General features: G+C 36.2%; 3 protein-coding genes across 4 annotated transcripts in view; 1 reads left to right on the top strand and 2 right to left on the bottom strand.

The window, feature by feature from the left end:
• Positions 1–25: 25 nt before the first annotated feature.
• vrk3 (VRK serine/threonine kinase 3) lies at positions 26–11,654 on the bottom strand. The gene is made up of 16 exons (XM_028443203.1): positions 11,592–11,654; positions 8,621–8,832; positions 8,405–8,536; positions 7,377–7,493; positions 7,143–7,262; positions 5,248–5,394; positions 4,511–4,554; positions 4,118–4,184; positions 3,824–3,908; positions 3,202–3,304; positions 3,022–3,114; positions 2,824–2,956; positions 2,457–2,574; positions 1,012–1,070; positions 779–915; positions 26–617 (listed from the first exon to the last, which is right to left on the bottom strand). Exons 2-15 carry the CDS (start codon positions 8,829–8,831, stop codon positions 779–781), a joined length of 1,566 nt encoding a protein of 521 aa, XP_028299004.1. The 5' UTR covers position 8,832; positions 11,592–11,654; the 3' UTR covers positions 26–617.
• Positions 11,655–13,392: 1,738 nt separating this feature from the next.
• rab27a (RAB27A, member RAS oncogene family) overlaps positions 13,393–26,966 on the bottom strand; it is an 18,640-nt gene continuing 5,066 nt past the window's right edge. For both annotated transcript variants that reach the window (XM_028443216.1, XM_028443215.1), the window contains 6 exons: positions 21,941–22,039; positions 18,439–18,606; positions 17,204–17,289; positions 17,007–17,110; positions 16,768–16,891; positions 13,393–14,499 (listed from right to left, as the gene is read on the bottom strand). In XM_028443216.1, the coding sequence (XP_028299017.1) occupies positions 14,304–14,499; positions 16,768–16,891; positions 17,007–17,110; positions 17,204–17,289; positions 18,439–18,591 (663 nt within the window). In that variant the 5' untranslated portion in view covers positions 18,592–18,606; positions 21,941–22,039 and the 3' untranslated portion in view covers positions 13,393–14,303. The remainder of the gene's footprint in view (positions 14,500–16,767; positions 16,892–17,006; positions 17,111–17,203; positions 17,290–18,438; positions 18,607–21,940; positions 22,040–26,966) is intronic.
• pigb (phosphatidylinositol glycan anchor biosynthesis, class B) overlaps positions 23,133–26,966 on the top strand; it is an 18,181-nt gene continuing 14,347 nt past the window's right edge. Inside the window, exon 1 of the mRNA XM_028443201.1 lies at positions 23,133–23,252. The gene's annotated coding sequence lies outside the window, so the exon portion shown is untranslated. The remainder of the gene's footprint in view (positions 23,253–26,966) is intronic.

The following is a 26,966-nucleotide window of genomic DNA, read 5'->3' as shown; positions in this document are numbered from 1 at the left end:
TTGTCATTCAGAAAGTGCCTCAAAGTGACGAGAGATCAGTGTTTATTTTCTGAATTGCTTTAAGGGTGCGCACAATAAGAGATATTTACGGTTTCATATAAAAGATTGTATACAGTATGTCTTCAATTGTTTCATTGTTTATGTTATGAAATGTTTAAACTTTATAAAGCTTTCTTTAAAGTTACTATCAGTCTCTGTTGAGTTTTTACATTAATAGTATACTGTAACTACTGAAACGACATGGATTCATATTTAAAACAAGACAAACTTTAGTAAAACAAACTTGTTTACGCTGCATGTGGAAATAAAATGTATTTTAATTATCTTTTGGAGAATTTGAATAGAAAAGTCCCTTGACACCTTCTTCAGCCTTAGTCACATAACACAATTCTAAACAAACTTGTTTAAAGAGCTAAAAGTTCAGTGTTACCGCTTAAAAGTGTCTTTTTTTCCCTGTGGTTTCAAAACTTCAGTGCAGTTCACATTATAAAACGTCCAACACACCAGAAAAAGGTTTAAAACCAGCAAACCAGACACACTCCTAAAACTTGAACATTTCAGTGCAAATATAAAAGAATGCACGGATAAAACGTGTTTGAAGTCCAGGTGTCAGAACCCTGAAAAAAAGAAAAATCTGGTGTAAATTCAGTGTTTTCATGAGGTTAACACACTTTACTGCATGTCTCCTTACTCCACCTGTATATGCGTGTGTGTGTGTGTGTGTGTGTGTGTGTGTGTGTGTGTGACGGCTTGAATGTGACTGAACACACAAACTTACCTAAAAACTGAGCGGCTGCTTTGGTGACATCCCAAACTTTTCTAAAGCAGAAATGAGCCCAGCCTTTAACAGTGAATATTTAGGCTCCTCCAAGTACTGCAGTGACATCACTGAGACCAGGTAGTTTCTAAATGCATCTGAGCGAAAATGCAGAATCAGAAACAAGTGACCAATCAGCATCAGCTCACTGTTTGTCACATTCTGTATGTGAGGAAAAAAAGATTTCAACTTACTGGACACTTTCTTCTTCCCAAAACAATGAGTTAACAGAGCTGTTACATCCTGCATGTACCTGCACAAGAGCTCAATGACTCACACTTTCACTCAAACATTTGATTTACAGACTCCACTGAACCTAACACACAAGCTTATATTAAAAAAAAACAAAAAAAAAACAAGTGCATTCTGGGAGAATATTATAGGATGACCATATTTTAACTTGTTAAAAAAAAAAAGGACACTTAGTGTCTGTGACTGTGGCATACTCAAAGTACTCGACATTTTCTTGAATCTACCTTGTAACACAAAATACAATACAGTAGATAAATCAATTTCTCTTTTTATAACAAAGACATAAAAATGACTGGTCAACCACCTTTATTATGCATTATTACAATCTGTCCTTGAAAAATCTCATGTGTACCTTCTTAAAATCTCTCAATAATTGAAAAAATGAGAAAGAATCCCCTCCTAGAAATAATAATAATAATAATAATAAAACAACTCCAGGCTTACAGAACATTAAATAATCATTAAATATACACTGTAAAAGTTTGCATCACATTGTCCCATGGTGACTCTGTGCTTTATTCTGTCTGTTGTCTGTGGAAACAGGGGGGTGACACCAGATGATAGAGAAAATGTACCTTAACTTTCTACATACTACGTTTCTCCCAGTTCCCGCCATGAAGGTTTTATCATCCAGGACGTTCTTCCTGCTGATATTTTTTTATTAAATCCACCAGTATTTGGTCTCTTTCAATCCATCTTAAACTTTAGTCTCTCTTTTCTTTTCTTTGTGTGTGACAATTTTGTCAAAACAAAGTGGCAACTTTAATGATTCCCTCACGTGTGCGTAAAATTACATTAAACTGGCTGTGAAGAGCAACTCAGTAACTTTCACAAACTGCTGGAATTTCTTCGATAGAGCGAATATTACTGTCATTAAAATTAGGAATTGTCTATTGATACGAAAATGTATCAATAGCCCCGGGGACTATGGGAACGTTTTCCGGACTTTTTCTACATAAGCTTCTTGTGTCTGTGTTTTCACGATGTCAGGATGGCCGAGTGGTCTTCGGCGCCTGACTCAAGGTCTCTTCCTTCCTCTAACGTGGGTTCGAATTCCACTTTTGTCATATAAATTTTTTCATTTTAACATATTTAACACGGCAAATTCCACCTTTAAAATGTTGATGAGTTTGTAAAATCCAGCCGGACTTCTGAGAGGCAGCATCACAAACATCTTTATAAATGGTTGTCAGGGATTTTACATAGTTAGTGAACCTTAATCTGCCTCATAAAGAGAAAAAAAAAGTGCAACAATTACTACATTAATGTATGTTTAAACCAAAAATAGAGAAAAATAATGATTGAAAATCACCTCTCCTTGCATTTTATTGGTATTATGCAGCACAATAGCTCACATTGAGCTCACCTCAGGAATCACATCCCTTACCTCTTTTTCTGAGAAGCCACCTGCTTTGGGTCAGTGAGCATGGCCCATGGCAGCGTCCCCGTGTGCCAGTGCAGCATGCAGTAACCCAGAGACTCCAGGTCACTGCGGCGAGACGGAGCTGCAACACAAAATGAACAGCGACGTGCTCTCAGCGTTTCATCTGATACATGGAAACAAGTGCGCAGAGCTCAGGTGGTGGTGATGATTCAAAACGCTGACTCTAATTTTTACTTTCAGGATTAATCTGAGTGTGTGTTTTGACAGATGGAGCGTGGGCGAAGGAGAAAAATAACCCAGGATGAATCTATGCTCGGCTCGGAGAGAGACAGTGGGTGGGTTTCACAGCCAGTGTCAGGATGTGACTCACCAGCTCCTGCGTGAGCGTCCACACTGATGTACTCCACAGTGCCCTCGTGTGGCGTCCTGCTGGCCTCCCGATACTCTACATGTTTCCCTCCTGGAGCGTATCTAAAGGCGTGGCAGTATCCTAACAGGTAGACCTCAACACACACAAACACACACACTTTAGTCATGATAACCTTACACTGCTGGACTTTGCGCTCACCTGTGATTCCTGTCCTGGTTTGATGTAAATATTCTCAGCACTGATGTCTGCGTGAACGTACTCGTTTGAATGGAGATACTGCAGCGCGTCCAGCTGTGGGAGGAGACACAGTGACGCGTGATCACAGTGAAGACCACGATTAATGTTTTACTTAAAAGCTTCTGAAGTGAGGACACCAACTATTCTACAGGCGAGCTGCAGGACGACTTCCTCAGACAGTAACTCGCGTTTCTCCTCAATGATGGAGAGCAGAGAACAACCCATGCTGGGAAAGATCAGAAACCTGTGAAAAGAATGACTCAATTAAATATACAAAGTGACAACAAAAAAATCACTAAAAAACAAAGACATGCAAAATGCAAACAGAAATATATACAATACAACCTCAAAAACACAAAGAAATACAGCAAAAAATACAGAAAATAACATTAAGAACACATAAAAAAACAATAAAAATACATAAAATGACAACAAAAATACACAAATTCACTCCAGAAATGCACAAATAAAACCAACAACACAAAATGACAACAATATTAGGCAAAATGGTTCCAAATACACCTGAAACAACAACAAAAAAATACACAAAAGGACAACAAAAACACAAAAAATAACAAAGACATGCAAAATATTAAATGAAATATGTACAATATGACTCCAAAAACACAAAAAGACAGCAAAAATACACAAAATAACAACAAAAACACAAAATAAATAAATAAAATACACAAAATGCTTGAAAATACCTCCAAAAATAGGAAATGACAACAAAAATACATGGAATGACAAATACACTGGACACCTGTAGGAGTCTGCATGGAGACCGAAACCGACGCAGGACGGAATCCCAAGAAAATCCATCTTATTCTGTTTGATCCACTTTTCCACTGACGAGGCAGAAAACAATGTTTAGGGTAAATTTCATGAAATGAATAGGTTTAAAATGCTGCCATTTGACAATCACATTGAATGTAGCTACTATTTCTTTGGACACTGGGCCTGTGAAGTAATCAAAGTAACCAAAACACCAAATGTTTTCTACATCTCAGGGTACTGGATCTACTCCAATGTCTAAAATAACAAATGAATGCCTCACCGGATGAAGGTTTGGCAGCTCTCTGCAGAAAGTTTTGCTCATTGAAGATCCTTCCATCTTTGGCTCCCTGAAAACAACAGATAAACATGTCTCTGAATACAGAGAGAAAAGCTAACAATGCAGAAACATCAGTGTTAAAAGATTAACTACAAGATATTTGTATAATACAATATCAAAAAGTGCATTGAATCTGTATTTGTAGACACATTGTCACATGGAAGATAGTGGATATGCAGATGATGGAGTAAAGTAGAAACGAGGAACAGCACAGATTATCTATGGATGCCGTGAAGATCAATATTAAACTGATTGATGTTTGCATTAATAATGAATAGAACAGGTGCCGATAAATAAATGGTGAAGTGGGATGCATGTGCACAGTGTGACACTCACCAGTTTGAGGATGTGATTGGATTCTTTAGATTTGAGCTGAGAAACTGGAAGAAACAAAAACATCCAAACCTCAATAAAAAAAAATGTTCAAAAATCAGACATTATATAATAGGGGTGTTGAAAACTATGGATTTGGCGAAATATCACGATATTACGTCGCTCGATTCAAAATGCATCCATATCAATTTTTTTAAAATTACTTTTACATTTATTTTTTACCTTTATTTAACCAGGAAAGTCTTTTAAACTGCAGGAGACATTGTAGCTGCACAAAGAAGTGCTCTGAAACCTGAGCATGTTGACCAGCTTGTGTTTTTTCCTGCTGCAACCACGTCACTGTTTTGTAGTTAGTTCCACTCCATTATAAAACAATTTAAAAACAAATGTTACCATTTATTTTGAAATGTGAGACTAAATACAATCATAAAATCATACTTATTATGTGTTAAAATGTAAGACTTTTGAAACATTGATTTAAGACATTTTAATGACAATTAAGGCCTTATTTTTAAGATTCATGAATTTAATGCCTTTTAAGACTTTTTAAGGATCCGCAGGAACTAGTGCCATGCGGTACCAGTGGAGACATTGGTACAGCTGTTTTGTTATAAATTGTGGTGCTTTTTCTTTTTCTTTTATTTATATTTTTAATTGTGGACTAAGAGTCTGTAATAAAGATTGATGATGATGATGATGATTGTGTTTAACTGATTTCCCTGTCATGTGTGTAGTCTGACCTTCATATATGAGCTCTGCCGTGCTCTGACTGAGGAGTTTAATCAGTGTCCACTTCCTGCCCGTAGTGTCCGTCACTTCCTCCCCATCCGGCAGTGGCTGCAGGGCCAGTGAATGCTTGGCCTTCTTGGCTTTGCTTTTTCCAGCTCCTGCTCATGAGGAAGAAAGTTCCAACAAAGTGCATCAGGACATTAAGAATCAACCTAAAGCTGAGTCAGGGGTTTATGCTGAGAACATTCAATGGTTCGTTATCTCTGTGTGAAAGAAGGATATAGTTATATATACAGGTAAAAGCCAGTGAATTAGAATATTTAGAAAAACTTGATTTATTTCAGTAATTGCATTCAAAAGGTGTAACTTGTACATTATATTTATTCATTGCACACAGACTGATGCATTCAAATGTTTATTTCATTTAATTTTGATGATTTGAAGTGGCAACAAATGAAAATCCAAAATTCCGTGTGTCACAAAATTAGAATATTACTAAAGGCTGATACAAAAAAGGGATTTTTAGAAATGTTGGCCAACTGAAAAGTATGAAAATGAAAAATATGAGCATGTACAATACTCAGCTGTCCAAAAGGCGACCATCGACACATTGCACAAGGAGGGAAAGACACAAAAGGTTATTGCTGAAGAGGCTGGCTGTTCTCAGAGCTCTGTGTCCAAACACATTAATGGAGAGGCAAAGGGAAGGAACAACTGTGGTCAGAAAAAGTGTACAAGCAATAGGGATCACCGCGCCCTGGTCAGGATTGTGAAAAAAAACCCATTCAAGAATGTGGGGGAGATTCACAAGGAGTGGACAGCTGCTGGAGTCAGTGCTTCAAGATCCACCACCAAGAGACGCTTGAAAGACATGGGTTTCAACTGCCGCATACCTCGTGTCAAGCCACTGTTGACCAAGAAACAGCGCGAAAAGCGTCTCACCTGGGCTAAGGAAAAAAAGAGCTGGACTGCTGCTGAGTGGTCCAAAGTCATGTTTTCTGACGAAAGCAAATTTTGCATTTCCTTTGGAAATTGAGGTCCCAGAGTCTGGAGGAGGACAGGAGAGGCACAGGATCCACGTTGCCTGAAGTCTAGTGTAAAGTTTCCACCATCAGTGATGGTTTGGGGTGCCATGTCATCTGCTGGTGTCGGCCCACTCTGTTTCCTGAGATCCAGGGTCAACGCAGCCGTATACCAGCAAGTTTTAGAGCACTTCATGCTTCCTGCTGCTGACCTGCTCTATGGAGATGGAGATTTCAAGTTCCAACAGGACTTGGCGCCTGCACACAGCGCAAAATCTACCCGTGCCTGGTTTACGGACCATGGTATTTCTGTTCTAAATTGGCCAGCCAACTCCCCTGACCTTAGCCCCATAGAAAATCTGTGGGGTATTGTGAAAAGGAAGATGCAGAATGCCAGACCCAAAAACGCAGAGGAGTTGAAGGCCACTATCAGGGCAACCTGGGCTCTCATAACACCCGAGCAGTGCCAGAAACTCATGGACTCCATGCCACGCCGCATTAACGCAGTAATTGAGGCAAAAGGAGCTCCAACCAAGTATTGAGTATTGTACATGCTCATATTTTTCATTTTCATACTTTTCAGTTGGCCAACATTTCTAAAAATCCCTTTTTTGTATCAGCCTTAAGTAATATTCTAATTTTGTGACACACGGAATTTTGGATTTTCATTTGTTGCCACTTCAAATCATCAAAATTAAATGAAATAAACATTTGAATGCATCAGTCTGTGTGCAATGAATAAATATAATGTACAAGTTACACCTTTTGAATGCAATTACTGAAATAAATCAAGTTTTTCTAAATATTCTAATTCACTGGCTTTTACCTGTAGTTATAGTTATACAATGTGCTGCTGTACAATGATTGTGAAGTATTAGTCTCACCTTTCAAAGGGGATCCAGAGGCTGGTGATAAACTGAAAGCGACGGACGTAGATCCCTCCACTGTAGATGCCTCTCCCTCCTGTTTCACAGCAGGACTGCACTGGTTTGACCTTTGCCTCGCTACGCAATGGTCCGGCAAAGAATAAATATGCAGTTGAGATAAACTGAGATAATAGCTGGATAAAAATAAGGGAACAGTTTTTAAATATAAATGATGAACGTGACTTGGCTCACCAGAGCGAGGCGATTTTCCCACTGTGGACCGATCTGATGGTAATGGAGGCTCAACCTTTGGCTGTGGAGTGAGTCTGGGCAGCTTTGGTGGAGATGCCTGCAGCACATCACTGCTTCCTGTTAAAGAGTCACAGATTTTTCTTAATTGTATACCAGCTCATTACTGAATGAGGCAAAAGCAAACGATTAAAATGATCAGTTATCCACTTAGAAAACAAACAGCTTTTCCTACTGATTTCATCAGAAAGCAGATTATTATTATATAATTAAACTATATATTGTGTGCTGATCTCAATATGTAATGTATGGCATAATTTTATACCTGAATATTTTGCATGCAGCTAGAGCTTTATTTTTTTCATCAATTCTTCAATGTTTGTATTTCGGTTAATGCTGTTATGTAATATGTATGAGTTGGTTATTGTGCTTTATTTTCTTCTCTGTGTGAATGTAATGTAATGAAACATTAGTTTTTATGTTTAAAGCCAAAAGCAGAACACTGCCAAAGCAAAGATTATTTGTGAGTGCGTCTGAGGATGATGATGATGATGATCACACCAAGTAGCTCGTACTACTTCCAGAATGGAATGCCCAGCAAAATGATTTAAAGGTTTGTACAAATATTTGTCAATTCAAAAAAAAATGTATAGGGCAAAAAATAAATAAAATCTGCCAATATGCTTTAGAAAGTTGAGTCGGGATGTGATTTGTAAATGTTGATTTGTAATTTTTAGGTAATTAGAGAGTAGTGAAAATTGTGTATTTATTAAGTTAAGGGGCAGAAATACAAGAATTTTATTCTTATTTCTGCTCCTTTCTAATCATAAAAATGTTTCATTTGGACTGTAATATTATTTGATGTAATAATAATCTATGTTGGCATTTTCATGAAAGGAACATATAAATAAATAATATTATGTTGTTTTGTACATCCCATCTAACCTGTTTGTTGTACTTGGGAACTGTCTGTGATGTTGACTCCAGGAATAATAGATCCTGCAGTATAAATAAATAAAACAAACCAACACCTGCACTCTGGACTCTCCTGGCAGGAGATGTCGATAGCAGCACAGCTGGAGCACCTTCGGTAACGCTAAATTCGACCACCTTGTTCAGACGAACAGAGTTACGGGTCTTTCGCAACGCAGGACGAGCTGAAACTGAAGTGCATGAGCTGGAATGATACATTTCCCCCAACACAAAAAAACCAACAAGCTTTACTAAAGCTGCACAGACATATGTACCTTTCATCCTTGCTGGGCTTGAAGCCGGACTGGTTTTAACATCTGTGGTTGCTGCTTCATTTCTGGACAGCAGGGAAGAAGCCACGGAAGCTGCTGAGCCCACGAGCTCAGGTTCATCATCAGAGGAAGGAAGTTTTCCTCCACATGATGGACAGAATTTAAAACCTGGCTGCAGCTTCGTCCCACATTGAGAGCAGAAGTGGAACGGCATTCTGCAAAAGAAAAAACACAGTCATCAGTTTATATTTGTCCTTACAAATGATTGAGAGGGTCACAGTAGATCTGTTGACACCAGAATGAATGAAAAGTCATTGAATGCCAAATATTTTATCTCACCGTTTAAAAAACTACTTTTTACCCATCTTTTAGGAGCTTAAACTTGGTATATAACTGTCACTAGAATATAGGCAAAAAATATCTCAAACTAAATATTGGTGCTGATTTTAGACAGCCATTGTGTTGAGTCAGCATTAATCAGACAACTACAGCAGACTTAACGCTAAATACAAATGTTCATTAAAAAATTGAGGGTATTCGATATTGATATTGGATTGGATTTTAACAGACTGCATCTAAAATCTCCGATATAAGCGCTTCGATAAGTTTTTGTTGTTTTTGTCCCCGCCCTCAGTTGTTCCCACCATATACTGACAGTAAAAAATAACTGAAGTGAACTTGAATTGTTGACTATTGTTCTCTGTTTGAGTAACATCACTTGATCAAGCCTTTACTAACATTCCACACTACAAAATAAGTAATAAAAGTATGTATGATTCGTGCTGATATATCGTATCAATATCGGTATCGGCCAATATTCAAGGCTGCAATATCAGTATTGTATTGGAAGTGAAAAAGTTGTATCGGGACACCCCTAATTAAAATGAACACCCACGAGGGGTGATTAATCAGCCCAATTTCCCGATTCGACTCGATTCAATTACAAACCGATTTTCAATAATTAACGATTACGAATTTATTTTTATATATATATATAAAAATTAAAAAATACAAAATTAAAAAACATACACTGCGCCTCTCCGTGAAACCAAAGCAAAATGAAATAAAACAACAAAAAAAGAAATAAAACAACAAATCTAGCCCACCCCAATCATTTTACACGAAAAGAGTCGATTACTCAACAAATCAGCGAACATTTGAAAACAATCAAGTTACATCCAACTGTAAACCAGAAAAAGCTGATTCGATTGTTGCTGATTATTTAAGTTCTATCTATCATCAGTCCGTTGCTGAATTATTCAACATCACATTCAATATTGTATAGTGTAAATCAAAATATTGCAATTAGGACGACTTCCCTGGTTTATATTACAAATAGGGCTGTGAAAAAAAGATCAATTTCTCCATATATCGCAATTTTTGGGGTGCCGATTTGAAATCAATTTTTTTAATCGATTAAATATATATATATATATATATATATATATATATATATGTATTGTATTTTTCACATTTTTGTGTATATGTGTTTTATACTGCTGGAAACACTGTCACTTCTTAGCTGAGCACCCTAACTACTGGATATGTTTACCAGCTCCTGTTCCTACATAAAATCCTTGAAAATTATGCCACTTCCACACCTCCACTCCAGTAGATGGCGCCGTAAATATAATAATAATAATAATAATAATAATAATAAATAGGATGTTTTGAAGCAAATAGTTTTGACTCAATTTGTCCTCTGAAGGAACAATATCTTCTGATGAACATATACAGCAACTTGATTTTTCATCTCTATGTTTAATTTTGATATTAACTGGGTAGAATATCGCAATATATCGTGATACTGTGATCGTATCATGACCCAAGTATCGTGATACGTATCATATTGCAACATCCTTGCCAATACTCACCTCTAATTACAAATTGAAAAAATCTAAATAATTCATTATTGGAAATTGAAGGATCGATTCGTTATCTTCAGTGAATAAAAATATAAAAATAAAACACTTCTTCTCGTCGACACGGCAGCACCTGCGGCCAAGCAAACTTGAAGCACGTGTTGCACTTGCTGAGGGTTTTTCCTAATGTTAAGTAATGAAAGCGTCAAAAATATATTATCATTAAATTGTTTCTAAAGCACCGAATAAAAAAACAGACATTAAAACATCTAAAAAAATATATTTGGAGCTTATTATGTATCAGATACTAGTTTTAGGAGTCGCTGCTTTTACTTCTCAGAACAACATGTAAAGCTCAGTTAGATGGATTTCTGAGTGTCTTATATTGTGCAGCTGTTTGTTAATAAATGTTCCTGTGTAGCATTTAGCATCAGCAAATTTAACCCAGAAATGTCTTTCTGGTCAGACTTTATTTGATAAAATTATTTCAGATATGCATCATATATCACCATTTTGAGAAAATATATTGAGGTATGAGTTTTGGTCCATATCACCCAGCCCTAGTAGGAATGTTCACAGCATTTAAATGTTAATAAAGGTCGATCTACCAGATTCTAATAACATTATTGTATTTAGTAAGTGGTTGACAAGTGACTATTTTAGATTTCTTGTACACTTGTCCTAAAATATAAGGGATACTGGAGCTTGGTAGGGCGGGTGGGACTGTGCTCGTAGAGGGCGCCAGAAAATTTCCCTTATTTTCAAATCCAACACTTGACAGGTATGCAACCGATTTGGGAATAAAGTTTATCCAGGATAGCCGATATTTTCCAGGCTTTATCCCCAATCCTGGTTTTGTGCAATAAATGCAGTCGTAGATAATTAGATATCCTTTTATGGTCAGAGTGACGTATGATAAGAGCTAATGCAGCCAAGTCCAATAATAATAATAATAATAATAATAATATTAAGTCCCACTCCGCAAGTGCAAAACCAAAAACCGAACAGGCCCAAACTCTGGTAATTCAGCTGTTTCCACTCTGAACCATGTCGGTCAATAGTAGGGTGCGTTAACACAAGAAACATCGACATAAAAACATAAAGTTTCCTACCTTTCAGTTGACAACCTGCTAACAGGAAGTTAGGCTTCATCTGTTGTTATGTTGGTTTAGTGCTGCTCTGCTGCCCCCTAAAGGCTGTCAGGGTTAGGGCAGCCATTCAATTAATACAGGAAATAATAAAGTCATTTTCTGCGTTTTCTTTGTCAATCTGTGTTTCTTCTGCATGTTATGAGACATTTTGTGTATTGCTGTTGTTGGATTGTATTTTTCATCCTTTAGTGTATTTTTTTGTTTTTGTTTTGAAGTTATTTTTTGCTTTCTTCTGTCATTTTGAGTATTTTTGTGCGTTTCTTTTGTTGTTTAGTGTATTTTGTTGTCCTTTTATGATGTTGCTCCTATGATGTATATGCACCCATGTTTTATTATGCTATTATGATGTGCTTTATAAATAACTTACTGTTGTGTTTTTTTAAATTGATAAACTGTATTCATAAAGAGAAAGTCCCATGGAGACATCAAGGCTTCAGTCACAAGAGACAACTGTTTTTGTTGTCCTTTTATGTTTTTTTAAAAAAAATATTTTGTATGTTGTTTGGAGACATTAATTGTATGTTGCTGTTTTTTGTATTTTTCTGTATTTCCATTCTTTTATTTTGGAGGTCACGCAAAATTAGGCTGAAGTCTACATGTGGCCCCCAGGCAACCAGTTGCCCATAACTGCTTTATATTATAGTGGCAAAGCAATAACACCAGTCGGGATGGATGGATGGATGGATGAAAAAGGTAGAACAGTAATTAAGTACAGAATAATGAAGTGATGTTAGAAAAAAATATTAGGAAAAATACAAATTGTTGTGCGCTAAAATGTATCAAAATTCATGTTTGCCATAGTGGATCAATGGGAAGCCAGCAGGGATAAAATCACTCAAGCTTCAAAACATTTGAGAAAATTTGCCAAATTTCCATTTTCTGAATGTTTATTACACATAAGAACACAACCTCAACGCTGCTTCATTGCATATGGCTTAGAAATGACCTGAATAATTTCAGCAAAATGAGAACATAATTATGATGAACATAAAAGCAGATGTTTATTTTTACATATTTTCTGCATATGAAATAATGGCATGATTGACAAAAGAACTGTGGCAGGGATTAAAACGATTAAATACTCCAACACAAATAATGAAAGAAACACATTTGTATATAATACCATAAAAACAAATCCAATAATCTGTAAGAATAAGGGAGGAAAGGAAATATAGCCATGAACTACAGTGTGCCCTCAGTTTTATTTTTCATTCTAGATGGGTCCTAATTTAGTTTTTAAGTACTGTAATTTTACAAAAACAGAAACGTCACAGAGTTCAGAGAATTTCTATGAATCGCGTTTAAGTAACTCAATGTTTTGGTAGGTGCGAAAGATCTAAAATCATCTGCTTCATTAAAAATGACGACACATTTAATCAGTGGTGTTAAAAGACTTTGTTTAGTTTCCATTAAAAAAGGTTTAGTTTTTCTCTGAAAACTGTTTTTTTTATTAAAAACAAGACACAGCTCTGTTTAATTCAAACTGCGTGGATGTCAATAGTTCACCTTAGTTTAAAAGTTTTACTTTTAATGATGTGAGTAGTAACCAAGACATTTACTTTGTGGCTGAACTCATTTGTAACACTTGATTATTTTCTGCATCATCGTACTTTGTGTCAGCTTATAGTTCATTTTATTCAATTGCCACTCAAACAATTGAGACGCTGAAGATGTCAAAGGTGTATTATATTTGCTATTTGGCATCTTAAACAATAAGTGTATCAATGGTTTTATGGTGTGAAGCTGTTTTTGTTGCACAGTGAAATGTTAAGTAATGAAAGCGGCAAAAATATATTATCATTAAATTGTTTCTAAAGCACCGAATAAAAAAAAAAGACATTAAAACATCTAAAAAAATATATTTTGAGGACACGAGGCCATCGACTGAAAATGTGTAAATAACTGTTGAACTAATTTTACATTTCTAACACTTTTCTCTAAGTTTGCACCCAATAAGTGTGCATGTTCTTTAAGCTCAGCCTTTACGCCTAAGCCTAAAGAACACATATGTTTGGCTGACATCTAAAATATAATATAATATATATATATATATATATATATATATATATATATATATCTTGTTTTACAGTCGTGTGTTGGACAACCTGGGAGAATCATTCCAGTCCTCTGGCCACAATTGATAAAAAGGAGGACGAGATGATAAGAGTACAAATAATAACTAGTTTCTCCCGCTGTTTTCTTTATAACATAAATTTAATGTTGGTCCGAAACTGCAGGTGACTGAGACAAAGTGTATTAAGTAGTTCATGTTTCACACGGTGCAGTATTCAGTCATCATGTGGTCAAACATCAGTAGTCCATAAGTTCATCCAGAATGTGAGTGTGTGGTTGCATGTGTTGACAGCAGCAGGTGAAGATTATCTACAATATATTTAAAGCACTTGTGGCACAGCAGGACACTTTTCAGGGATAAATACGACAAAGTCTAAACCTGAAAAACTAACATTGGCTTCCCGGTGAAATATTAAAGTTCTTACTCAAACCAAAATGAATAAAAACTTCACAGGAAAAGCCCCAACTATAAAATGCTGGTATTCTGGGGTAAAAGGCACACATGATGTCAAGTATTTTATACAAACTCCCCCTTTCCTGGACTTTCCCCTTCCTCAGCTGACACTTGGCATAATAAGCACATTTTGGCAAGACAAGTTCCTAACATGCACATTTGCTTTGCTCGGAGCCATCCGATAGGTCCAGGTTGGTGGGGCCGTTGGCACGGACTGTCCCGTCTGGGATCCAGGATTTATCCACACAACGCTCCATCCTCTTCATGATCATATCCAGAAGGCTGTCCACAGCCTGGCTCACATTCTGCCCGTTTGCAGCACTCGTCTCAAAATATGAGATCCTGCAAAGAAACAAGTAAAACAAAAAAAATTATCAGACCTTTGGACTTTTATGAATTTTTAAAATGACTATTATTTTCAAAGACAACATCTCCAAGGATTATTGCACTTTTAAAGCCTCTGTTTTGCTCTTTGACAAAACTAGTGCAGTGCTTGTAGGAAGTATGTATTGCGTGGGGGTGGGGCATCCAAACAAATCCAACCTTTGAACCAAGCAGCAGCCGTGTTGAAACTCTCAGATCAGTCTGATCCTGAGCCGCAGAGTTATTTGAGGAACACACACACAGACAGGCAGAGATTCCTTGCTTTTACAGAGATAAGCAGCAATAAATATGTAATAGGAAGTAATTATATGCAATAATATGTGGTTATATGTTATTATATGTATTAAGCAGTAATTATCTGTAATAATATGTGGTCATACATACACTCAGAGTCAACATTGAGCTGTTGACTCTGAGAGAACCTATGACATCATCAACAAGAAGTTCCACAGTGTGGATGGGAAAATGAATGGGATATATACATTTTTTGGGAGCCATAACATCACCAAAAATGAATCACCTGTTCCTTGTCCCATTTATCAATTTTCCTTTAAATTTCATCCACACCTGTTGATAACTTTTCAAGTTATGTTGCTAACAGACTGACAGACAAACAAACGGAGGGTAAAACATAACCTTACCACTACCGCTTCACGGTAAATATGTGGTTATATGCAATTTTATGTAATAAGCAGTAATACATGTAATATGTAATAAGCAGTAATAATATGTAATGAGCAGTAATAATATGTAATAAGCAGTAATAATATGTAATTATATGCAATAATATGTAGTTATGTTATAATATGCAATTATATGTAATAAGCAGTATTGACATGTAATTATATGTGGTTATATATAATTTTATGTAATAAGCAGTAATAATATGTAATAAGCAGTAATATTATGTAATAAGCAGTAATTATATGCAATAATATGTAGTTATATGTTATAGTATGTAAAAAGTTATATGTAGTTATATGTTATAGTATGCAAAAAGCAGTAATGATGTCATTATATGTAATGATATGTGGTTATACGTAATAAGCAGTAATGATATGTAATTATAAGTAACTAGTGCAGTGCTCGTAGGAAGTATGTATTGCTAAAGAACTTTGGAACATTGATCTACCTACAGTGATGTCATCAGTCCTAAATCATCACTGTAGTGCTATGACCGATGTCACTGTAGAGCTAGGACTGATGACATCATCACTGAGTTCGTCGACTCAGGAGGTGGGGCGTGGGGGTGGGGCATCCAAACAAATCCCACGTTGCACCAGTGTTGTTTTCATGATGGTAACGAGCTAAACGTGGCTCTTTTAAGACTAAAACATGACGATACATGGTTGAATTGTCGTAGACGTGACGAGACTGGATGAAAACGTCAGTGATTGACCTGTCAGACATTCAAAATGCACAACATTTCCTCCTACTGAGCGGGTAATCTGTTTGTCAAGAGCTAAAAAAATATATCATCAATGCCTTGTTGGGTCACGCCCCCACTGCGGTCACTAGTCACACATATACTCGATTGAGTTTTCTTAATTCATTTTGGAGCATGATATCAGCTTCCACAAAGGGGCTCGGTGGTCAGAAGTGACTAAATGATCCATGTGTTAACCGTTTCTGTGCAGCAGCCTGACTGTGGTCAAAGAGCACAGGGTGGTTGATTCTCCAGGGCTGAAGTTACTGTTTCTGTGTTAACCTTCTTCACTTTAGCAGCAGCGTTAGAGCAGCACACAGGTCTGTCTGAGACATGCTGCAGCCTTTATTACATTAACCGTTACTCACTAAACATTTGAAGATAAACTAAACTAACACTTTTCCTCTAATCATTCGGCCAACTCTCATATCCTGCTGCATTCACTGTAGGCTCTACCGCTCCCTCTCTCTCGTTCGTCCACTCAATGTTAAAGTGGGTACATTTAAAAAGGGTTAAAAAATAAAACTGGTGAATCTTAAACAGCATAAGTTATTTTAATGCAATTAAATATTTACAAATATAATCAAAGCTTTTGAGGATTAAAATCAACATCATGTTGAGGTTCGACACTGATACTGTGGGGGTCATTTAACAGTTGACCATGTGTATTTATTAGTTTTTTTAAGTAAAGGTGTGTCAGAGCAGGATGTTATACACCTCTGCTCAAATATTTGTTTTTCGAGGAGGACTGAAGTCATCTCACGTTCATCGGCCACAGCCTTCTTAACAAACACACGTACCCGTATTTCTCTGCCAGTTCCCGAGCCTCGTCCTCGCTGACCACTCGCTGGTCGGACAGATCGCATTTGTTGCCGCACAGAATGACGTCTGGATTTTCACAGTAGGCGTGAACCTGAAGCTGACCTGAGGGACACATTAAGCTCATTCACTCTTTCACATCTCAGGTTGTCAACTGTCCACAGTGTTTATCTCATTGAGGTCATTTTGTCATTAAAGTCATTATCATCAGACGACTTACTCATCCAGTTTCGGACGTTGAGGAAACTTTGTTCATTTGTGAGATCGAACAGGAGCAGGAAACCCATCGCATCTCTAAAGAAAGCCGTCGTCAAACTGCGAAACCTGAGAACAATCAACAACAAAAAAGGGGGAAAAAAGATCAATAGTCAGCCATTTATGACAGTTACAGACGAGACGTAGGAGAAGCTCATGTACCTCTCCTGTCCTGCAGTGTCCCACAACTGCATGTGGATCTTCTGTCCTTTGCCTGAAGTCCCATCAGGACCTGTTGATTGATAGTTCTAAGAGAAAAAAACAGTCAAAAGTCTAAGTTTGATGTTGATAAATGCCAAAAACAAAATAGAATAACATCTAAGCTTTTATTTCAATATTTAAAAACTTCTATATATAAACAGCGTCCACCGTTCATGTCAATCATAGTTTATTGTCACCTCCGTCTCTGTTACAGATCAGGTGTGCATTTTAGTCCTTTTAGCCTCGAAGATGAATGCGTCTGACACAATGAACCTGATCAATGGGATTAATCAGAAACAATAGAAGAGAGATCAATAAGGTCCGTCAGTATATATCCAGTTAAATAGAAATACATTTATTGGCAATGAATGAGTGGCCAAAATCATTGTTTATGATAACTTTAGCCAGATTTAGAAACACTTTGCTCAAATTTGATCATAAACAGACTTAGGTGAAAAAACAACAACAACAACATACATTTTAGAGGCTATAAATAATCCCCACACAATCACACAGCCATGCTTTGATCTTTATCTTTAGCTTCCTAGAGCTAAAGCAAACACAAGATCACAGGGCAACACTGAAGCAGGAAACCTTTCCTCCACCACCTCAACACGGTTTTCTTCTTCCCAGAAAGAATCCAAAGCTTTCTCAGCTTTCTTTGTTCATCTCTGGTAGCAACAAGAGGGATACAACTGTTCTACATCCCTTTGAATTTAAAATCTTCTGACTTCTTTCTTTAAATGCATCTTCCATCTTTCTTACCAAGTATCCTCTTCTTCATTTATTGGGTTTTACTACTTCCTCTGCAGTAATCAGGCTTTATTGGTGCTTTTTTCCTAATTAAATATTGCTAACAGCTGTATATGTGAAATTGGAACCCAGTAGCATTAACAACAGAGTAAATATGAACATGGCTCAGATGTTTGCAAATGCTTTAAACTGTTTATTCTTAAGGAGGGAGCTGCCGGCCATCCAGCAGCATGAGTCACCCTCAGATTTCTGTTGCGACATTGATCAGTAGTCCTTTGTTCCTGGAGTATTGCTCAGCACTGTGGGAATGCACTTAAACTCCTAATCTAGAAGCCATGAATGTTTATGGCCCATTTCGCCATGAGGAAGGAAACATTGCATCACAAATCTAAAGGAGGAAATCACAGGTACTCCAAAACCAGCTAACCAGCTAACCAACTCACCACTCGCTTTTCTCTGAAGTCGATTCCCACTGTAGTGATGAACTTTGAGTTAAACTTGCCATCAGTGTATTGGTACAAGAAGCTTGTTTTTCCCACGCCGGAGTCTCCCAGGGCCAGGAATTTGATGAGGTAATCATACTCCCCATCAGACATACTGAGTTTTTATTTCTGAAAGACACGCACCGAAAAATCAAAAACAAAACTTGGAAGTACATTTGAACTCAGTTTGGGTGTTCCATTTCCCCCCACATCCAAAAACATGATTGTTAGGTTTATTGGAGTCTCCCGTAGGAGTGAATGTGAGTGTGAGTAGTTGTCTGTGTCTGTTGCCCTGCGACGGACTGGAGCCCTGTCCAGGGTGTACCCCCACCTAATGCCCAATGAGAGCTGGAGATAAGCACCAGCAGACCCCTGCAACCCTGAAAAAAGGAGGAAGTGGGTCAGAGAGTGGATGGATGAATAGATTTCACAATAGGAATAAGATTGTGAGGAAAATTTAATGAAACATCAATCTTTAAAACTGAAAACCTATTTTTTTTTTTGTAGCTCTTTGGTTGACAGTTCTTTTACCGGTCTCTTTTTTTCTAATCTGTTTGCCAGCTTTGACCTCCTCAGCGAGGTTGGGCCTTTTGTGCAGTGTTGTGGATCCTAAACTTCTCGAAAACATTCATTGTTTTACTCAAATAAACATCTACAGAGGGCTGTGCTTTTTCTGATGTTATTCAACAAATGCTGTTTAATGACGCCTATTGTTGACTCACAACTTTATTTCATGCACTGCATGTACAAAATGTGTTTTTATCTCAATGAAGTCTATGTGAGACTTTTGTCAATATTTCATGTCAAATCCAAGAGGGTGTTTTACTTTGACTGTGCTATTAGGTGAGGCTGAGCCATGTAAAATGTGTAATTACCTATTTATGCAGTTAATCCAGTAGTTATTACTGCTTCAAAAGGATAAAGTCAATGTAAACTGGTTTCATGAAGAAAAAAAAAGGTGGGTAAGAAGAGTTGACGAAACTCATGATTAAGTCAATTTGTGAATTTCAAGTGTTTTATTTTTTTTAATTGGATCAAAAATTATTAACAAGGAACACACTTGTTAAATTTTATTCTTTATGCAATGAAAGTTTCACATCATTCTTTTAGATGTAGAAAAACATCAGCATTTACACTTTTAAGATGATAGCTTCCACTTTAGCTCAGGTGTAACCTGCAGTCAGCACTGGAAAGTCTTCCCTTTGTATGTGAAACTTCTAGGCGTGGTTTTGTATTGTTGGACGCGTTGAAAGCTAACGTGTTTCATTTTGCAGACAAAGAGGCAGGAAGCATATTCTATTCCAGCCTCTCGCTCCAGCTATAGTCCAGGGGTTTGCAACCTGTGGCTCTGGAACCTCATGTGGCTCTTTGACTCTTTTACAATGGCTCCCTATTGCTTATATTGAAATAGAGAGGTTTTTTTTTTTCACAGAGGCTATTAATGATTAATTACAAATAAAATCATGATATAACAATTTCAATGACTCAGCACCTTCCTACTTCACTTCCTGCAACATCTACAGATCATCAACTTTCCTGTACCTGTGGCTAACCTTAAGTTTTAAATCCCTGGTAAATAACTAAACCAACAAAAACACTATTCTGAAAGAAAATAGAGATTTTAATTGTGTGGGGACAGATTCATTTAACCACCAATGAGCTGCTTAAATATGTATGCTTTATGTGTGGCAACAAATTAGCAATTAGCATGAGTTGACTGACATGACAAGCGTTATCAAATTCAAGTAACTTGAAAATCTTCTTTATATTACATTGTGTTCATGTAAACTAAGATGCATAGAAATTTGAAGATGCAAGATACTGTTTTGTTGTTATTTCTTGATGTTAATTTATTTTATTTTATCTTCAGTTGCCATTTACATGATCAATATAAATCCAACATTATTCTATAAAATTTTAACTGTATAGAATTTAATACACTGTATTGTTTTCATTGAGAAGGTATTTTTTTGGCTCCGGGAAGACTTTAATACAGGTGAGATGAGGCAAAATGGTTCCTTTGAGAGTAAAGGTTGCAGACTCTTGAGCTAGTCTATTAAAACACACTCCACAGCAGCGCTTCTCAAATCATTTCTGTTGAGCCTTCTTTTGAAGAGTAAAAATATTTTAGCCTCTGGATGTAAGAAACTCATTAGTAATGGATGACAAATTAAAGGAAAAACAGTCAAATGAGCGTAAAGACATCATATGACAAGTCTGCATTCCTTCACTGTCTCCAGCACTGAAAGCTTTCATCTGAAGCCATAAGCAGCTTAAGGTCTCGTGCAAAGTCAGGATCCATGATAAATGAATAGAAATGTGACATTCTACTGAAAATAAACTGTGATTTTTTGGTGTAATGAAGCTCTTTGATGCTTTTTTTTTTTAAAAGATCCATCACATGGATATGTTTTATCAGCGCTTTATCGCAGTGTTTCTCAAATGGGGGTATGTATACCCCTCGGGGTACACGATGGCACTACAGGGGGTACTTGAGGGAGAGAGAGGTAAATTAACAAATGAAAGCATTAAAAATATTGTGTTTTATAATGTTTAAGTTTAAAATGATAATCATACTAAATATTACCAGCAACTCACAACACGACTACAAAAACACACAAAATAAGAGAAAAATATACTGAATAATAAAAAGGACAGACAAACAACATCAAAATACACAAAATGATACCAAACAAACACACACACACACACACTAAGAGAGAAAAATATTTACCATTACAAGCAACACACAAAACAGCAACAAACAACACATGAAATGAGAGAAAAAGGCAAAATATGGTACACAAAAATAACAGAGAAACATACAAAATGACATAAGAAACAACCAAATGACACCAAAGACACACACACAGAGAGAATCATTTAAATAATACCAACGACACCTAAAAACGACAACAAAAACACTAAAAATAGGAGAAAAATATCTGTAATAATAAAAAGAACAAACAAAGGACAAAATAAACACAATGACACAAAAAAACACACAAAATGATGATAGAAAAATTTGATTAGAACATGAACTGAAAATACAAGGGTCAGAATAAATCTATTCAGGAGGCACTAAATACTGTTTCATTCCACTTATTTACAAAATGAGATTCTTTAAAATGTGTGTTATCACTATCATTCCATCATTATGCTCTGTAGTGGATTTTTCATAGAATTCTGAGCAAAATGTAGTACATAAGGGAGGTACTTAGACTGAAAAGAAAGAGAAAGGGGTACTTGAGCTAAAAAAGTTTGAGAACCCCTGCTTTAGCTGAACCCACAAAACTTTTAACGAGCTAAAATAAAATAAAAACGTAAAAGGAAAACAAGAGCGAGAGGAGGCTGCAAATTCAAGTCTCGACAGGAGAATAATAAAGACACATCAAAACATGAACCTAAAAAAATAAAATAAAAAAAAAAACTCAAGTCTTGACACGTGTGAAATAAAACCTACCAGCTGCCTGCACAAAGAGAATTTAGCTCAGGGGAAAGTCCAATCTCAGTGCAACCCTGCTGGACCTCTCACCTCAATCCCAGTGAGCTTCTTGTGATTCTGAGGAGGGGAAAAAAAATATTACTGAATATATAAATACAAAAAATACTACATCTAATAATACAGCAAATTGTATCAATGGTAACTTAACCTAATGTCTTTTCTATTCAGTAGCACATAAACTTAATATATTTATTCATCTAATCTACAGTATTTGTTTGTACTTTTAAGAGCATGACCACATTGTAGTTTTAGGTAATCCCTGCACAGTCAAGTCTGGCAAAAGTAAACAACCTAAAGTCGTAATAATCAAATCCTGAGGCAGTTTATTAACTGGACAAAATTATCACATGATCACTTTTTTTTTTGGATGGATGAGTTCTCAATGAGAGCATCTTCACTGTCACAGCACAAAAAAAGAATCGCTGTAATTTGGTCATTAAGTGGTTGTTTTATAAACAGATAATGTCTTCAGTTAAATGTGAGCTGATGTGTGATTAAAATTGTTCAGTTTTAATATTTTTGTCTGCCTGTGGTGACCAGAACTGTTTCAGTAATGATCAGCTCAGCTACGTTAACATAAAATGAACCTGTGTTATTGTGCGGACACACTTATTTTCATCTGCGTTAGCCTTTTAGATCGTTTACTTAAGTCGTTTTTTTTTTTTTAAAGCCTTATTTATTATTTCTGTGCATATTCATGACTACTGAGCTGTATTACTTTGGATTATCAACAGTAAAATAAGTAAATAGGACTTTCCATCATGTTAAACAGTTTAGTTAAACCTCCAACGGTCAGCAGAGGAGCACATACTGGTAGTGTTAACACATACTATTTCTCCATGACTACCACATGCTTGCATCATTGCTGCAAACCACAAGACAAAAGCTCGAGCACGCGTTTAACTCGTTTGTTAATAAAAGCAGGTCACAGACGTGACAGATTTAAATCAACCCTCTGAGAACACAGTGTGTCAGCAGATTTCTAAACACCGTCATCACATTAATAAGAACCATCATTAAAAAAGAAACACTTCTAAACTAATAAATGAGCATTATGTAGGGAAGGACGTGAGTGGATCCATATTAAAGTTGATGGGCAACATTCTGTAAGAATCCAAAATATTGCGAGAGCGTTTCCTCGTTATGCTGCACCTCTCGGTCTAATCACAGCTGTGAAAAGGAAGAAGTAAGCTCTGATGTCCTGATAGACAGAAAAACTTTGGAGGAACAAGATGTCTTAATGCCATTACTGCCTAAAACAGCTTTTAAGGTAATCGCTCTACTTCAAACCTGTTACTTCTCACAGTAAATGTCAACCAGTGGTTCAGATGGCTGACAACCTAACTACCTTCAGTCACTTTAAACTTATTTCAGGGTGAGGAGGGAAAAACACAGCAGTCTTGTGATTTTCACATTTAAGAAATCAACAGACGAGTCTCTGTGATAGCACGAGTGGAAAGCTCACATAACAGCGCAGTCAGCCTCCGCCAAATTCATAAAAACCATTTTTATTAATCAAATAACTGGAAACATATGAGTATAATACATAGGGGTGTCCCGATCCAATATCGATATCGGATTCAAATTTCAGATTTATTTTTTATTTTTTGGCAATTCATTTTTTATTTATTTTGTTCAATTGTAGAATACTGTAGATAATATGTTGAAAGTTAAAATGTATGTAACCAATTGGTTAATAAAAAATGGGTCAGTTTTTCTCATACCTACTGTTGCTGACTATTGTTCTCTGTTTAACATCACTTGATCAAACCTTTTCCAACATTCCACACTACAAAATAAGTCATTATTATTTAATTATTTATTTTATTTTTTTAAAAAGTAATAAAAGTATGTATGATTCATGCTGATATCGGATTAATGTTGGTATGCAAGGCTGCAATATCGGTATCATATCGGAAAATTAAAAAGTTGTATGGGGACTAGGAGTGTGACGATATACCGCAATATTTTTTTCACACGCAATTTTTTATTTATTTATTTATTCCAAAACCTTTTCTGCTTTTTCAGTAAAATGTGCAGGTAGGGCTTCACAGAAATGTTGTCACTGTTTGTTGAAATAAACAATATATTGTTTACTGGAATATTGCACTATAATGGTGTCACTGGTAAGAAAGACCCTAATTTATTGTTTACATAAAGCACAATTGGAGATACTTACTCATTTACATTGGTATGTTGACACTTATTTACAGAAATGTTGCACTAAAATAGTGTCACTGTTCATAGGACACTTTTTCAATTCATTGTCTTTCAGAGATATAAAATAAAAAAAATCATTTTTTCACTTAATCTTTTTTTTTCTCGCCATGTCATAGATTATCGTAGATTGATTTCTGACCAATATATCGATGAAGGCAGTATCGTTACATTGTGAGATAATCGTTATTGTGAGCTTTGGATCACGTATCGTATCGTGAGGTACCCACCACTAATGGGGACATCCCTAATAAGACACACAACTAACAGAATCAAAGAGACGCAGGTGAAGCAGAAGTCAATAGATAACAACATAGATATTCCTGTCTGGAAAAAAAACATGATCAAAGTTTTAAAAGCTGGATTGCATGAGAATTCAAAGACGGCACAGCATGTTACTGATGAATTAAACTAGTCACCAGGACGAGTGCAGTCACACAGCTTTAGTCTCCTGATGAGTGCATAAATCTCCGTGTTGCACAGGTTTTCACTATAGTGCCGAGCCATTTCAAGTCATTTAAATAAACAAATGACGGATATCTGGAGGAAATCTTCAATAAATGTCCCTAAAAATATTGTCCATCAGTAGAGATGGGCAATATTGACAAAAAAAATTATCCCCATAATTTCTGGTATTTGTCACGATAAAGATAACAATCACGATAAATAAAAACTATAAATAAAAAATAATAACAAACAATTCACAACTTAGTGTAAACAGGTTCTTTACAAACACAAATAAATGTGAATACATCAACATTAGACACATTTAAAAAGGCTACAATAACTGCTGACTCAAAGAGTTCATGAGCTGATATTTTATGGAATATATTTGTGCATGTGGGTCACTCTATTAGTGTTATTGTATGTAATTCATTTATTTCCTCATTTGAAATATAATTATTTTCTAAAAAAAAAAGCACATGAAAAGCAAAAATAACTCCATTAGTGTTTTTACTGTTGATGAATCTTGTCTCATTTATCTGATAATGAGTTACATAAAGTTAAGGTTAATAAATAACTCTGATTTCCTATAATCAGACCAACTCAAGCTGATGATTTAATCATTCAGTATATTGAAGTGTAATAATCACAATAGTTACATTAGTCTAATGGGACCAGCTTTGTCTGTGAACACGTGAAATATAATTAAAAAATATTGTGTTTCACAAATTGGGATGGATGAATAGTAACATTATTATTTATGCTAACATTTATTTCACACAACGTATGACATGTTTAGCTTTTATCCTTCCATAGTAAAGTGTTAAATCTGACCATAAACAAATCAATGGCTCTCTGTGGCTTTAAGACGTGTTCTTTTTACTTGGTTTGTTCCTTATATGGAGTGGTTAGCATTAGCTCTTAGCCCAGTCTGTGGGTTAGCTTAGCATAATTAGCCTTAGTTGAGTTTCCAGTTCATAATCGTTGCTGCGGGTTCATCTCTGTCCCCGTGTTTGTGGAACTTTGGGTGGATCTGATGGAGGAACTTGAATCAGTTCCCTTTGTTGGATGGTTGTCTGGTTTTAACCAAGTAGCAATCCATGATGTATCGCAGCACGGCAGCTTCAGGTAGCTGAGACGAGCACCTCACACACAGACGGCGGTGTGTGAAGGGGGCGGTGGCGGTGCACGTCAGAGCTTACGTAAACAATGTTCCGTTGCAGACAATAATAGGTTGACAACAAACAGGGGCAGTTTTGGCCTGTGGAACACGTTTTTTTTGGGGCATTCTTAGTTAAATTGATTGACAAATGGCCGGTGGCCCTCGCTAATTTCCGACATGGGAATTTATCGTTTATAACGTGGGATGACAAATTCTTATCGGTGAGAATGTTTTTGACGATAAATCATAAACGATAAAATATCGCACATTTCTACCCATCAGTGTCTCTCAGTACAATTAAAAACCCATTGATGTCCAACATTACATTTCCTGCTTCTTCAAATGCATCATGTGTATTATTAGACAGCAATAACAAAATATTATATGTAATCAGAATAGATGGGTTTTCTTTAATAGTGTTTTTCAGGATTGTGACAATGACACACACTAAGCTAATCTTGTTTTTTCTATTAATAAACAGGGAAAAAAAATGAGTCACCCACAAGTCTGACAAGTCCATTTACCACTAAAAATATTACTTCTCTATCAAACAGAGGTGTCCCGATCCGATATTGATATTGGGTATTGGTCCAATATCAGCCAGAAAATGAATATCGGATTTTATCGGACTGCTTCTAAAATCACCAATATAAGATTTCCGATAAACTTTTCCGCTGCAGCACTTCTATCCATAGGTGACTGTGGTTCACAATCCAACAAAGTAAACTACTGTTGCTGACTATTGTTCTCTGTTTGAGTAACATCACTTGTTCAAGCCTTTTCTAACATTCCACACTACAAAAAAAGTAATAAAAGTATGTATGATTCCTGCTGATACCCTATTGGATCAATATCGGTATCAGCCGATATGCAAGGATGCAATATCGGTATCATATCGGAAATGAAAAAGTTGTATCGGGACATCCCTACTATCAAAGCAGAACAACATGCACAATATACAAAAAGCTAAAATATTAGGACATATGACACTTTAACTAATATGATCTTAGTTTGCACCAACACTATGATTAATCCTTCTGTCATGTACACATTCAGTTAAAAGCTGAGACAGTCAGTGGCTTTCTCACAAATGTTTAGTTTATGACATGTTATAATTATAACAGGTTGTTATGTATGAATGGTGTGGCTGTCAAAACAATA

The sequence above is a fragment of the Gouania willdenowi genome, chromosome 3, assembly GCF_900634775.1.
Source record: "Gouania willdenowi chromosome 3, fGouWil2.1, whole genome shotgun sequence".
NCBI classification, from domain to species: domain Eukaryota; kingdom Metazoa; phylum Chordata; class Actinopteri; order Blenniiformes; family Gobiesocidae; genus Gouania; species Gouania willdenowi.
The sequence above is the reverse complement of the archived record's forward strand: the minus strand, read 5'-3'. Positions and strand labels throughout refer to the sequence as shown.

Bases quoted from the DNA above. Each gene is read 5' to 3' on its own strand.
- vrk3 (XM_028443203.1), bottom strand. From the start codon at position 8,831: ATGCCGTTCCACTTCTGCTCTCAATGTGGGACGAAGCTGCAGCCAGGT. The intron at 5,395-7,142 runs GTGAGACTAATA...CCTCATGAGCAG, and splicing joins CTCTGGATCCCCTTTGAAAG to GAGCTGGAAAAAGCAAAGCC. The intron at 2,957-3,021 runs GTGAGCGCAAAG...GTGTGTGTTGAG, and splicing joins AACCAGGACAGGAATCACAG to GTCTACCTGTTAGGATACTG.